This window comes from Marmota marmota, unplaced genomic scaffold (assembly GCF_001458135.2).
Source record: "Marmota marmota marmota unplaced genomic scaffold, marMar, whole genome shotgun sequence".
NCBI lineage: Eukaryota > Metazoa > Chordata > Mammalia > Rodentia > Sciuridae > Marmota > Marmota marmota.
This window is the reverse complement of record NW_025999949.1, coordinates 27,731,596-27,747,662: the sequence shown is the minus strand read 5'-3', so window position 1 is coordinate 27,747,662 and position 16,067 is coordinate 27,731,596. Positions and strand designations below refer to the sequence as shown.

General features: G+C 40.3%; 1 protein-coding gene across 2 annotated transcripts in view; it reads left to right on the top strand.

Moving 5' to 3' along the window:
- The window catches only part of Adcy8 (adenylate cyclase 8), a 221,257-nt gene that overhangs the window by 108,874 nt on the left and 96,316 nt on the right, over positions 1 to 16,067 (top strand). For both annotated transcript variants that reach the window (XM_015486609.2, XM_015486608.2), the window contains exons 6-7: positions 5,032 to 5,190; positions 9,437 to 9,707. In XM_015486609.2, coding sequence (XP_015342095.1) covers positions 5,032 to 5,190; positions 9,437 to 9,707 — 430 coding nt within the window. The remainder of the gene's footprint in view (positions 1 to 5,031; positions 5,191 to 9,436; positions 9,708 to 16,067) is intronic.

The following is a 16,067-nucleotide window of genomic DNA, read 5'->3' as shown; positions in this document are numbered from 1 at the left end:
AAGAAAGCAGTGCAGTAAAGACATTTCTGTCTTTTCATTATGATTTTCATTTTACAGAAGAAAATAAAAAAATAAATATCTTTTCATTAAGATGCTCCAATGCATTCCCTGTATAGTGTTAATTACCTAATGATATTAGCACAGTGTGCTGTAGAACAGTCCCTGACAATTAGTTGGCAAAGCTCTTTAACATCCATTATCTCCTTTGGGGCTCACGACAGCTCTTGTAGTGAGGCAATCAGGTAGAGCCTTCTTGTACAATCGATGAAGCTCAGGGTCAGATTAAGCCATTTTCTCAGGATCTTAAGCCAGGCACCCTACAGATGTAGAGTGTTAGGTTTAAACAGTGCCAGTTTAGGCCTAGAATCCTGCTTCCCAGGCCTCAAGAAAATCTGTTTAAGTTTGTAAGTGCAATCTCTTCATATATAATAGACATCCAAGTCATCCTCAGTCTCCGCCAGGCACTGTTCTAAACTTCCTGCATATGTTCATTCATGTCATTTTGACAACATTATTATTATTAACATCTTATAGATGCAAAAAAATGTAGCATACAGAGTAAAACAACCTCCTTAAGGTCACGCAGCCAGCGAGAGACTAAGTAAGACAAAAACTCAGTAATCTGACATTATGGTACATGATATTACCACAAAATGGTGACAACCAGGTGATAAAAAAGATGTAGATTTAGATTGAAGATTTCATTCCTATGGATACTTCTATTTATGCTGAAGTAACAAATGTTTCTGAAAATCTCAGTGGCTCAAAATAGTGAATATATTGTCACTCATATTTCATGTCCATTATGGGATGGTGGGGGGGATGGTCAGATCTGGGTTAACAAAGCTGCATCTAAAAGCTCCATGACTGATGACAGATGGGGGGGGGGAGGGTGGCAGATCAGGCTCTTAAAGCTTCTGTCTAAAAGTGACTCACAACACTTATACTCACATTTCATTGGTGAAAAAATGGCATCAAATATTCAGGAAAGTGCAATCCTGCTATAAAATTGGGTACTATAATACAGGATGTAGTTGATGGACAGTGCAGTGACCACTCTCAGCCATCTACTTCACAGAACATCCTTAGGTGAACATCAGAAACTCACATGCATCTCTCAAGTGCTGGGTGCTGTTTCTTCTCTTGCCTCATTAATTTTTTTTTCAAATTCCCCTGCTGTTTTCATTGTCAATGGGTAAATATCCTTTTGTAACTTAAGATAAAGTTTAAACAATGGCCCAAAAACTAAGAACTTCCTTTCTCATCACATCTTTTAGCTATGATCACTCTTTCTAATGCTCATGGCTTGCCATTCCAATAATTTATTTCAGTATTTCTCCCTTCTCAGCCCACTTCAACTTTGCTTTCTTGTTTAAATAACTTTGCATTATTTTACAACTTACTAGGAAGAGAGAATACAAAGATTCAGATTAGCACATAGAATGATTCACTTTTTTTTTGCTTAAATTTTTTAAAGGAAAAGAAAGGGTCCTTTTTTTAAGCCCTACTATAAAAAAGGCATGTTGTTGCAAGTTGTGAGAGATACCAATACAGTGCATGCTATGTTGGGAGTCAACTTTCTCACTGCTGTGGCCAAACAAGAACAACTTTAGAGAAGGAAAAGTTTATTTAGGGGCTCACAGTTTCAGAGGTCTTAGTCTAGACGGCTGGCTCTATTCTTCAGGGCTCAAGGTGATGCAGAACATCATGGCAGAAGAGTGTAGAAGAGGGCAACAGCTCACATGATGAGCAGGAAGCAGAGACTCCACTTGACAAAATCAAAATATATACCTGAAAGTCATGCTCCCAATGACCAGCCTCTTCCAGTCCCACCCAAACTGCCTTCAGTTACCACTCAGTTAATCCCATCAGGGGATCAATACACTGATTGGGTTTAGGCTCCCATAACTGAATCATTTCTCCTCTAAACCTTCTTGCATCCTCTCACTCATGAGCTTTTGGGGGACACCTCACATCGAAACCATAACATACTGAAACATTGCCTTCAAGGGACTTATACATTTTATCAAAGAGCTTGGATATGGGGACATAAATAAAGACTGTTGGACACTCATCCATCTACCCACTCGATAAGCATTTATAAGAGATGGGGATATAGTTCAGCAACAAACCATTTGCCTAGCATGGGTGAGGCCCTGGATTCAATTCCCAGTACCATCAAAAACTAAAGCAAAAAAAAAAAAAAAGCATTTAATGAGTCTTAGCAAGAGTCATAATTAGTGCAGTGTTAGGAAGAGCATATGAGGAGTCAAAAGTCTCCATTTTCAGTTTAGAGGAAACAGAAGACTATAAAGCAGCTCCTGGAATTGTTCACTGAGGATACAATAAGAGAACTGGGAAAGGCACATACTCCAGACCTGGGGGTCAGGATATGTGCTTGGCAAAGTTTATAGCCAGGTTTTACTAAAACATGAGTAGGAGCTTCATTCCCCTGAATGAAGCAATGAACATTTCAGACTAAAGGCACATCAAGGCCCAGAGAGTGAGAAGAACCCAGAGCTCAGGCAGTGTGTGGAGGTTTGGATGGCTGGAGTGCAATATGTGCATGATATCAAGAGCAATGATAGAGGCATGGGATGGATCATGAAGCACATTGGGAGCCACTGGCAATTTTCAAATTTTATCTTATAGACCAATGGTGTCCAAATATTTTGAACCCCTGTCTGTATTAATAAAACTACACAAAGATGTACTGTGTAATAATTTATTGATTGTATTTTTATATTGTATTATATTTTATATTGTATTTTATATATTATATTATATATTATATGAAATATAGATTTTAATGAATCATAAGGACTTAATACTTTCAATTTAATGCAAATACAAAAATCTTTCTGCTTCCCCATTTTTTTAGTGAGAGCAATGTGTTAAGTGAACATAATTTATTTTTTAAATTTTTATCAGACACTCCTCCACTTGTGATGGGATTATGTGTCAGTAAACCCATTGTAAATTGAAAATATCATTAATAGAATGGATAACTACCAAGTTAATGGAAAATATAACTATCAAAATAATAGAGTACACCTGACCTATCAAACACTACAGCTTTGCAGCACAGTACACTGTAGAGAGCTGTGTGCTTACCCTCCTGATTGTGTGTGTGACAGGGAGTGGCTGCTTGAACTGCTGCCCATTTGCAAGAAATGATCATATCACATATGGTTAGTCCAGGAAAAGATCAAAATTCAAAATTCAAAGTGTGGTTTCCACTTTGCCATACCGAATACACATCACTTTTATAGTGTTCACCAAGTCACAAAATCGTTATCAAAATTTGGGGACTATGTGTAGTTTGTGATACAGTACAGTAAAGGTCAGGTTACAACTTCAATTTATTTTTATACATAGCTTTAAAAGCTCTCAGGGTCATATATATATATATATATATATCAGATCTTGGGTAAGACTCATGCATCCCTAACTGTCAGGGGACTAATCAATCCCACCAAAGTGCTGTGTAAGTCTGGTTGAAAAATTCTCTTCTCCTTTGACATGTGTCAGTTATTCTTACAAGTTCCTTACAAAACAATTACATTTTTATATTCTTAACTTAAACTTTGCCAAATCTCTCATTTGTAAGATTTTTTTCAATAGGTTAATAGCTAAGCAGCTCTGAAATTTTGATAGATGATAAAACATCACAACTTTGACAACAAAATTCCTATAAACATGAAAACATTTCCAAATGTCCATTTTTAAAGTGCTCTTTTGAAGCACCAATTTATGTTGGAAACTGGTTACTTTCTCACACAGTCTTAAAGTGTCATCTGATTTGAAGAAACAAATTAAGCAAGTGATTGTTTTTCAAATATTTGCTAGAGGGAATATCAATGGTAACTCATTAGCATGGAAGTCAGCAAATTTGGAAAATTTATCTTTTTGGTCAGAGAAAAAAAGATAACATAAGTTTGACATCTCTTTTAAGCATTTTGAAGTAAAATAACCATTGCACTTTCTGTGGCTGTGAAGGTTTTCCTAATCATTTTATTTCAACTTTTAACCATAAACTAAAATTGTTTAAAATGCTCTGGAAGAACAGAAGGCCACGTGTGCCTGGATCAAGTCCTCCGCAGTAGCATGGAGTCCTCTTTCTCAAGATGCCTACAGAGGTCACCAGCAGGGGCCCTGTAAGGCTGCTATGGTCCAATTTTAGTAAAGCTTTTGCAAGGTTGGGGGGCGGGAGGGGGGTAGAATGCTGTGAATGAAAGTTTAACCTTTTCTTCCTTCATATTCATGGGTGACCTTGTTGGGCCCTCAGATGTGAGCAGTGTCAGAGACCACTGCTCTAGGTAGGAGAGGTCAGGGAAAATTCAAAATAGGAATTGATGAAGTCATGAGGTCACATTCATGTTTATTTTTTTTATTTTTTTTAAAGAGAGAGAGAAAGAGAGAGAGAATTTTTAATATTTATTTTTTAGTTGTCAGCGGACACAACATCTTTGTTTGTATGTGGTGCTGAGGATCGAACCCGGGCCACACGCATGCCAGGCGAGTGCGCTACCGCTGCCCCTACATTCGTGTTTAGAAGGCACCTCTGGTAACCAAGGAATGGAAGAGATCGGGATGAGGCAGGGATCCCAGTCTGAGGCAACTTGTTGGCCTAAATAAGAACATTCACAGAGGAACTACCAAGAAGAAAACCATAAAAAAAATTTGTTTAGAAATGGAATGTGTAATAAAGGGCAGAACAATGATCTACTCCAGGTGTATTTACTATGAGTAAGAAACGATGCAGAAACCATTCCCTGAAACAGAGATTGCAGAGTAGGTTTGAGAGGTTATAAAAGCACTTAAAATTGTAAATCAAAGGTTAATCATGTTCAGGGGATGAAGAGAACCTTTCCAATTACCAAAGAACCCAAAATAGCTTCATGGGAGAGGTGACACTTGAATGGACATGGGATGAATTTATTGAGTAGGAAAAACTTGGGATTGCCACCAGGGGCCCAGGATACTCACTTTGACATTAAGAGTATGTCTCCCCTTCACCCATGTAAACAGGTATGTGCGGTCAAGGACGAAGCATGATGTTGACATGCGGATAGGAATTCATTCGGGCTCAGTGCTATGTGGCGTGTTGGGCCTGAGGAAATGGCAGTTCGACGTCTGGTCTTGGGATGTGGACATTGCAAACAAGCTCGAATCTGGAGGAATCCCTGGGTAAGCCAAAGAAAAGATCTTTTCTTGCTTAACCCTTGTGATTTACTAACTTTGTGAGAGCAGCTTCCTATGCACAGAGTTCAGAGGTACAGATCAAAGGAGCAATTATTTGGGAGGAGACCAATATACATTGAAACCTTATACAATATTAGTCCCCCAAATCCAACAAATCACCTCAGAGGCAATAAGTGTGGTGGGACAGCACAGGGGTGCTCAGGCCTCTTCCCTGCACAGCATGGTTCTTAGACTTGGCTGCACACTGAAATCACCAAACAGTTTTTAAATTCTGGTATCCAGACCCCATGCTGATCATCTATAACAGAATCATGCAGAATCTGTTTTAAGTTCTTAAATCAAGCAGCCAAGGTCAAGACCTCCTGACAGTTTATGTATCTATGACCAGGGTTCAGTTCTGGAAATTCAATGCCTACCTTGGAAACTTACCTGCAATCAAACTTCAGCTGGCAGGTTCTTAGGATCAAACCCCTAAAGATGGTAGTGGCCTGGAAAGGCCAGTGAGCCTTGATCAATTGTATTGATTCTGTTTACACAGATTGGAATTAATAAGGTCTCCAATATATATCAGCCAGTGCCACCCTTTCTTTTTTTAATATTTATTCTTAAGTTTTAGGTGGACACAATATCTTTATTTTACATTTATATGGTGCTGAGGATCGAACCCAGTGCCTCGTGCATGCTAGGCGAGCGCTCTACCCCTGAGCCACAAACCTAGCCCCCAGTGCCACCCTTTCTAAGAGAAGACAGATGATAGATAGAAAGAAAGAGAAAGAGAGAGAGAGAGAGAGAGAGAGAGAGAGAGAGAGAGAGAGAAAAACATTTTAGTGAACTTGTACATATCCCTTTCCCTACCTGCTAGCTCTGGCTTTGGAATCTCAGATTTCTCTGGTATCTCTCATCATTCTTTGCTAATTGTATTTAGCATCAGGTATTATAAAATCATGGTTTAAAGAAAAAAACTACAAGAGGTGGAATCAGTGGAACTAGGGTCCCCACTCTGCCTCATGTTAAGCTCTGTTATCTTCGACAATTTATGTAAAGCATGTACAACACCTAGCAGTAGATTTTAGTAAACATGGCATGTATCCATGGTACCTGAGCTGAGGCCAGTATTTTAAATCTCCTGAGTCTTAATTATTTCACTGCAAAGAGAGAGATGATACGATGTGGTAGCTTGTGAGTTTCTCCCCACCTCAAGAGTGTGTCTCCATCTACTAAATGGGCTTACTCCTAAAAGGCCTCTTCTGAGGACTGACTACCTGGGGCCACTGGTGAGAAGCACTCTGTAAGCCCTGCAGGGACAGGCCCATGTCAGTTTCTGCTCTCATGAATGGTCAGTCACTGTGGTATGTTGCCCATACTTGCCACACACATCTAGAACTGAATTAATCTTGGCGTGTCACCACTGGATTTCTTAAACCCTTAAATTCCTTGGGATTTTTCCTACAAGTAACTGCTCAGTTTGAGCAAACCAGATAGACAATCTGTATATGTGTCCAAGCCTCTGTCTTTAAAGAATCACATACTGGAGAATGCCCATTCAGATTCCCTTGGCAAACCCTAGAACACAGCTTTGAGGGTTTGAGGAATACTGCTTTGACATCCGGTGTCCACTTCAGTGAATATTCTCAGTAGTATTTAGAAACAGAACAATTACTAGGTTTAAATCACAAGTTCTGAGTTTGAACTCCATGTTTCCCAGGGGTTATAAGAGTTGGGCAAGTGTTTTCATCTCCCTGCCCAGTTTCTTCACTGTAGAGTTGGACTGAAAATACCATCAACCTATCAAAAGCTTCTCTACAATATCCAGCTCTGCTTCAGCATGGGATGTGCCCATATGCAGAATGCAGGAGAGCAAAACAGGTCTCCAAACTCTCCATGGGTTGAGACTATTTTGAATTATGATTTTCTTCTTTGTAAATGGCTGGTTCTTTAACCTCCCTGAACCCTGGACTTCTAGAGCAATGGTTCTCTTGCCTGGTGTACATTTCACAAGAGGGCATGTTAAGCCATGGATTGCTGAGCTCCATGCTCAGAGTTGTTTCTGATTCTGTGTCTGGGGACGACCCAACAATGTGTCTTCTGAACAAGATCCCAGGTGATGGTGATAGCTCTGGTCTTGGAACCACGCTTCAAAAATCACTGTTCTCAAGCTTTTGTTAAGTGAGAGAATGCATATGATGTCCTTTGTCCTGTAGATATTTCTTGTGCTTGTGATTGCAATAATGACCACATGAATCAGTTACCGGATTTCAGAGAGATCCTGAAAGTAAAAGTCCTGTGTCAACCCAGCACTGCTACTAACCTCTTGATAGGGCTTTTGGTCAGATATATACTCATTGTCCCTGGCCCCATTTTACCAACTGCAAAAGGAGAAATAAATAAATGTCTATCACCTAGGGCCATTTGAAGAATGGAAATTATGTGCAATATTCCATGGAGCCAAGGATATAGTAATACCTTTGGCTGCAGAATAACATTTATGTAAAGTAATTGTTGTAGGATCATTAGGTCTTATTTACTATCGTGACTATTATTATTATTATATCCTGGCATTTAAAATTATCAGAAAATGTCAGGCTTACCTGACATTCAATGTATGAGAATATCTGCTAAGAAATGATTCTTTTCCTCAGAGGAAAATGCAATCACCAGATTCTCATCTCTTCAAATGCCTCACCACAAAGATCACATTAGTATGAAGATGGAAAGAAACATCTTAAATCCAGTTTCTATCAAAACATTTCAGTGTATATTGATTAGAACTTCAGCAGAAGAATCAGTAATAAGTGAGGGCTAAGATGCTTTTCACTACTGAAAACATAATATTGATTTAGTATATGCAAATATTAGTCCCCTTGAATACCAACAGAATAGTAATAAAGTGTAGATCCAGATGAAATGTCAAACAAGGTTGCTATTTAACTTAGTTATTTTAAAAGAAAATCACCTAACAAACTTTATAAAACCTTTTAGGAAGTTCATTTTGCCCAAGAGAAAAAGGCAGCCTTGCAGTAACCTAAATCTGAACTTGACCTGGGAAAGTCGACTAGGACTTCGACTTCATGGAGGTCAAACAATTTGTCATCCTCCCACATTAACATGCAAGTACCTACACATCTACACCTTGTATTATGAGAATATTTTGTACTTATTCAGCACATTTCTCAGGAAACATCTACTATCTTTCACATGTTTATTTTTAACATTTTGCACTTGACATAAATATGCATGAGGATACTTATTTGAAATATGTAGAAAATGTGCCTTAAATGATCAGATATGCATTGTTTGTAGTTTTTATTTTTTTACCTATCCTTTACAAAGAATTACCCTCTCTAAAAGCTCCTGCTTACAGGGTTGCAGGATGAGAGGGGATGTAGAGAGTACTGAAAGTACAATGCATTTGGAAATGCCACCCTCCAGAATTAAAACTTACAAAAAAGAAAAAAAAAAACTTCATTGTTTCTTTGGATCTATTGTTTCTAGAATCACAAAAGCCAAGCAAAGAATTAAGCATCCACCTTATTCATTCACTCACTCAAAGTAGCACTTGGGTGAGAAAATGGACTCAGAAAGTTAATAATTTCCCAAGATCTCTCAACTAGCAAGTCAAAGAGCTGGGGCTTGAATCCAGTCCATGTTTCTAACTCATTTGCTGGTCCACCCAGACCACAGGACAGAGTAATACATTATCTAATTGAGTTAGACAGTTATGTGAAACGAAACTCTTTCCCACAACAACATATACACAAAGTTTCCACAAATCAAGTTTGATGCTTAAGCCTCTTGTAGTATATAATTTTGCTTAAAAAAAAAATAACTCAAATGAGCCTTGCCAACTGCCAGCCTGCGTGTATCTGCAGCTTTGTTCTCTGCTCCTTGCAATGCATGTAATGGGCAAATTATATCTTACATGGTTTTCTCCAAAAGATCCTCTGTGTAGCCCTATGGACTTACAAAACTCGCCACTGCTTTGAAGATGGTTATTGACAAAGTGGCAAAACTGGCACAAGTGTATGGAAAGTGAAATGATGGGAGAAGTTCCAAGATGGTTTGCACAGTAACTGCTCATGGATTTATGCTTATACATCTCTTTTGTTTTGTTTTATTCTTTCCATTTCTTAAGGCAACAAGTATTGATTTGAAAATGTGTCTTAAAGTACCCCAGATGTTGGTTTGCACAGGACATCAGGAATGTATAATGACCTGTGCTTTGTACACACAGGAGGATTCACATCTCCAAAGCCACGCTGGACTGCCTCAACGGTGACTATAACGTGGAAGAGGGTCATGGCAAGGAGAGGAATGAATTCTTGAGGAAGCATAATATAGAGACCTATTTGATTAAGCAGCCTGAGGAAAGTCTGCTGTCCTTGCCTGAAGACATTGTCAAGGAGTCAGTGAGCTCCTCAGACAGAAGGAACAGTGGGGCAACCTTCACAGAGGGATCCTGGAGCCCAGAACTCCCCTTTGATAACATTGTGGGGAAACAGAATGTAAGTGCTCTTCCTCTTTCTGCTTAGCTGCAAATGCATGCTTGGATGCACTTCCAACCTGATGTCTTCAGAAAGCAGATTCATCTTTAACCTTTTCTCACTGAGCACCATAATTGCAAGTGATAAACATATCTCCTCGGGACAGAATTAACCTATGTATGCAATTTCAGGAAATAGCAGAAATGCCAGACAGTTTGTGACACCTTCTTCCTTTTCTTTTTTTTTAACCTAGTTAAAAATAAATGTCATGTGAGGCTGAATTGCAATTTTACCAAAGGGGAGAAAATCACTCATGTTGGAAAAGAGAAGCCTAATATTATTAAACTAACAGAGATGGTCAAGTACAGGAGAATGTCCCTTTATATGCAGATGGCAGTCCACAGTTCTGAGTTGTCTTCTTAGACTCAATATTAGGAGGGTGCCACTGACTTGGGAATATAAAAGTAGCATCAACTGGGGTTCAAATTCATAGTAAAGGATTTTAAGAGTAGCATGCAATTCCAAAGCCACCCACATCATTCTATATTTCCATAGCTTTGATTGACATCTTGTGTGAAGTACAGGGCTACATTCAGTACATAAAGAGTAAATAACTAATAACCAGAATTAGTTTAACAAATCATTCCTTCAAATGTCAGCATCACATTAAACCCAATGATATGCTTAAGTCTCCGTGAGGCATTTGAGAACTGAGGCTGAGGAAAGTCAAGGGTCAAGGTGAAGAGAGGGATTCTCTCCTGCCCAGAGCACCTGTTCAGAGCATCGGCAAAGCACCTGCTCTAATATGGGTTTTCCCTTTGTCCATTTAGACAGAGCCATGTGGTTGAATGTTTGCAAAATGGTGCAATGATGCTGTACTTTTTCAAAAAGGAACAAATGAAAAACGCCAATATGTCCAACAGTTCCTGAAATGCTCCTGAGCCATGCAGAAGCTGAGAGCACTATGAAGTAAACAGATCAAACCAATAGTGTCTGAAGTTTTATGAAAGCATTGAAGATGAGGTTTTTACATCTATAAATCTGACTATTTCTCATTAAATGTAGATGAGAAGTATCTGCCTGCTTAAAGACATTTAAAGTGGAAAAGGTTAAAAGGTTGAAAGTCTTCCCTCTTCATTCTGCATTGGAGAGATTGATGGGGCACACAGAGGCCAGGTTAAATGAAGTCTCCATCCAGTTCTGTGAGAAGGAGCTATAAGAGAATGCATGGGTCAGATTCCACTAAGAAAAACTGCAGATTGAACCCAGTCCATGTGCCTTGCAAAAGTCTACCCTACTAGTGAAGGTCTTCACTCCTCTTGTGTGATTGTTTAATTTTCCAAAAAATTATAATGCCCACACAAGTCATCACTGATTCTAGTGACTATTTCTTTCAATGCCTGAATTGGTATGCATGGTGCAATTTGGTGTCATATAAAATAATGGTCTTTATACTTTCTGGAGTGGGTGCATGACCAGCTGACAGTGCCCTCCTTGTTTCTTCTACTTTTTATAATCTTGAGCTTGAATGCAGGTTAAAGAGAAGGCAATGCCTGCCCCACCCTGAATACCTCGATAATTTTGCATAAAATTCTCTTTCTTGTTATTTTGATTTTAATTTTCCTTTCGAAAACTCTCTCCATTTCAGCTGGTTGTGAGATCTGAAATAATTCCTTATTTTCTGATGTCAGTTGTACCTAACCTTGAGACTAATAATTGAGAACCAAGAAGAGAGACATGGAAGAGCTTAGATTCATGATTTATCAATGGATCTGGCAAAATTATATAATAATTGAAGAAAAATGTTTGCTGATTTCCTAAAGATGTCATCAAATAGTTATTATAGAAGTTGTCATATTAGTCATATTAATCTTGGTGTTTAAACATATTGTATATTTCTTATGATGTCTGAGTTTGCTTGGATATAATCCATTTGTACTATCTTCTGCACAAATGATCTTAATTCATTTTGTTGTCTTCAGATTTAAGAACCAGCAAATGCGTACTGATGTTCATAAATAATCACATAACACTAAAAGCATTTTGGTAATGATTTAACCAGTTAAAATGATCACAACTGTTTGGGGTTTGTGCTTAAGCTTAACTCTAGAAGCCAGTGAGCCATATGTACAATTCAAACCTAATATGTCCCTGGAAAAGAGTAAGACTGGCCTGGCTGAGCCCATGCTGTGCCAACACCCCCAGTCAATTCCCCAGAAGCCCAGATCATCTGAGTGTTTGCATAACACAGATAAAACATATTAATGTTTCGCTGGGGATTTTCCAGCTAAATTGGCCAGATGTTTTGGTTTCTATTGATTCACAGTGTGCACTTAGAAATAATTTTAATGACATCAGATTGCTGTGTCATATTCCATGCTCTGTGTACAGCAGATGCTCAGATAGTCACATACTATGTAATCATTTTTTCAGTAAGGATTAATTGAGCATCTATTTAATGCCAACTATGGTCAGTGAGAGAGAGAGAGAGAGAAAGGAGAGTCAAAGAAAAGAAACATTTTAGTAGTAAGATCAGTCAGTATTACATATGCTTCATGGAGACATAAATTATATCTGTAGTCCCCGGCACCGTTTATCCCATAATTAGAATAATAACTTGTAAACAATGACTTGGTTTAAGTTTGTTGGATGGATGGAATGATGGATGTGGGTGGCAAGAGTGAAAGCCCAATGAGGTTTGGCTTCTAGGTTTCTTGCATGCGTGCCTGGCTAGAAGACAGAGATGCTAGCTGAATGAGCAGTACTGGAGTAGATGGAAGGTGGGAAGGGAAGACAAGGAATTTGGTTGGGACATGATGGCTTGAGATGCTGGAGAGAGATCTAGAGAGATCCAGAAGGTGCTTTGCATACACATTTGAAGCTGGGCCATGAAACAAGTGTGTAAGGGACATATCTATGGCTCTGGTCCGCATCAGAATTTGAGTGCTGGTAGAAGCCCAGAGAGCTACCACAGGTCATATGCCAAGTTAGGAAATGAGGCATGGGGAAGACCTTGAGGAACACCAGATGGAAGGTAAAAGAGAAGGAGGATTCCTTGACACAGAGAGAGAAGCAGTCAAAGTGATCAGAAGAGAGTGCAGTGTCATGAAGGCCTCGTGGGTAGAGCATTTTGAGACTGGGGACCATCAGTAAAGTTAAATGTAGCCAAAAAGCCCAGTAAGATGAAGACTGAAAGCTGCCCATTGGAACTAGGTTGAAGAACATCCCTGGAAAGAGGCAGATTTGATGAGATGATGAAGACTTTAGCCCGCGACCCATGCCGGCTTCATGAAAGAAGGTTTGAATCCTGAGAAAATGCTAGGGAGTTTTAAATTAAAGAGACAAGACTCTAATTACCTTTAAACCAGCTCCAGGATGGCTTCTCCTATCTCCCGCCTCCAGCCACCTATGGTGGTAGCGAGGTTTACTGAAGAGGCTAGTGAGAGAGAGAGAACACACCAGGGAGTGGACTTTTATTAGGGAACAAAAAATTCTGGGGGAAAATCCCATCCAATGAAGGTTAAGGGGGGCAGCATCCCAAGGTCAGGGACGACGATTGGGTCTTCTTCGGGGCAGTGGCCAGACATGCCTCTGCATGGACAAGCTCTCAGACCTGGACAAGGGTGGGGAAACCTGTGACACAGCTGTGTCTAAGCGCCTCTCACCAAGCCTGGGAGATAAATCACGTGCAAGGATGGCCTCCCACAGAAGACAGAAGCCAGGTTGTCATAGTTGGTAGAAAGGGCTCTGGGGATCTAAGAACTCCAACTCCATTTCTGTCCCCTCCCTCCTACCCATTTCAGAAGTCCATCAGTGGGTTGGAGGAACAAGAAAAGTCGTTAGGAATGATTGTGGATTCCTCCTGTGAGTCTCCCACTCCCTGTCTTTGCCAGGCATTTTGTGTCAGGCACCTCCATGTCCTATTATCTATGTCCAGGTAGACTCCAGCATTCCAGTGGTTCAGGGGCAGCCTAAGCGCCCATGCTTTGCATCCCTGGCTCCTGGGACATGTGGATCCCCTGCCCATCCATGCGGTGCCTTGTTTTCCTGGAGCAAGTAACCAAGGCTTGGTTACCAGTGAGGATCCCCGCGCCCAGAGCCTCTAGGTGGAATGAAAGTCAGAAAGTCAGAACACAAGAAGTGTGTAGTCACAAGTAGACTAGGAATTCAAGATTACAAGATAGAAGTGGGTAGTTGAAGTAGACGGAGAGGGAAATCTTTCATATTTGGGAAAAGATATCCAGAATTTCCAAGGGTAGATTATTAGAATCTCTCTGAAAAAAAAACAAAGTTGGGCATGAAGCGAGGACTGAGAGACTATATTTTACCCTTCTTGGGCATTTTTTGACTGAAGTCTGCTGCTGGCATTGAGCTCTTGCTCACAGGAGGATTTACCAGGTACTGGATATTTTAATTGCGGGGGATCCAGTAGTGAAAACACAGACGGGGTCCCTGTCCTCCAGGAAGTGACATTGCAAGGGCAAGGGGAACGTGGAAAATTGTTAAAACAGGTGAGTGCTAAGAAGGCAACAAGGCAAATAGCCAGGAGGGCAAACAGAATGCTGCAGGTAGGACTGTCAGAGAACACCTGTCTGCAGACTCCCTCTGAGTACTGAAGGGACCTGCATGCAGATAACCAGGACCAGAGCATTCTACACAGAGGAAAGAGTAGCCAGTGCAAAGGCCCCGAAGTAGAAAACAGTTTAGTGTGTTAGAAGAGCAAAAGGAACGCATGGCCGGAGCTTGGTGAGCAGGGAAGGAAGGGGCATCTGCTGAAGCTGAAGCAGATGGGATCAGGTTGGTGGAGTTTGTGTTTTACTCCAAGGGGAGTGACAGAAAGGTTTTAAGCAGGGCTGTGACATGATCTGATTTATATTTTAAGAGACCACGTTGGCGGCCCTGTGGGGAGTGAATTGCAGGGGATAAGAGTGGCATTATCAGACAAAGTGCTGCTTAGACCCATGATTTACAGAGGATGACAAGGGAGGCATTTACGTAGCTACAAAATTCATTGTGTGCCAGATATTAATCATTTAAACTAGATTTTAAGATAAGTGAAATGCCAAGAGAGGTGGGATCACTCTTTGAGATGCTTTTCAGAGCCCGCCGTCTGTCCCCGATGTGTGTGGAATTGTCACCTTCATCCCCTCTGTGCCTGTCACGTGCCTCCTGGCCTCAGAGTCCAGGCCTCCCTCCGTTCATTACTCCTCCAGCCCTTGTAAGAGTCACAGGGAGAAGAGTACATTTCTGGTAGCTCTGTGTGTATTTTAGTCTTTCCAACACAACAGATTGGCTTTGTGAACTTGAAGCTAATGTGTATACTTTGGATTATAAACAAAAATAGAATTTCTCCATTCCACCCAACACATGGGAAGCAACCGGGCTTCACTGCCTGGGTACAGGTAAAATCCACAAGGTCACTGATGCTAATAAGTGCAAGATGCTTTGGGACGTACCATGTCAGAGCTTTGGGTACATTCTTTCCACTAATTCGAACACCAGCCCTTCAGGGTAAATGTGATGCATTTTGTTTAAAAACAGGAAAATTGGGATTCAGAGAGACAATTAATTCCTTGAAGGATATATAGCTGAATATATGCTGAGTTTCTACTTTTAACTTGTTTCCAAGACACACCATCTCAGGTATATGTGTGGCATGTGTGTAAACTTATGTGGCATGTGTGTGTGTGTGTGTATGTGTGAATATGAGTGGGATGTGTCTATGTACTTATGGTATGTATGAATATACATATTCATGTTTGTGTATATGTATAGTATGCATGTATGTGTATGCATGTGGTATGTGTTTATATGTGTTGTGTGTGTATGTATGTATGTATACAGTGTGTGTGTGTGTGTGTGTGTGTGTGCGCGCGCGCGCGTAGACCTCCTCTGAAAGGTATTTACCTCTGAGTTACTAGTTCACCAGGACTATTTAGAAATTTTTCTATGACAGCTCCAGGAAATGATCAGAATCTCCTCCAGGTAAATTTTAGAAGTCCCGTCTTACCAGTGGCTGCTCATCCCCTGAGTATCTTGGTATGATGACTGTTTGCATAGAAAAAAAGCCAAGTTTGGCAGTCTCTTATGTCTGCCTAGGGATCAAACGAATGAACAGCATTTGATTTAGTCCCACTTGGATTGGAAAGTGTTGGGACCACTAAGAGAAGGAAATGTGAAGAGAGGGGCTGGCTGGGAGGGGCCAGCAGTATATAAGAACATATTTAGGTCACTGTGTCTTTACCAATCCCAGCTGGGGCTTTCTTACATCCTGTTCTCTGCATCCATTGGAATAAAAGGGAGAATTCTCATCTGATCCCTGTCGGATTAAAGCCCTCATGGGGACCCTTTGCTGCTCCCCAGGTTCCTCATAGTTAACTG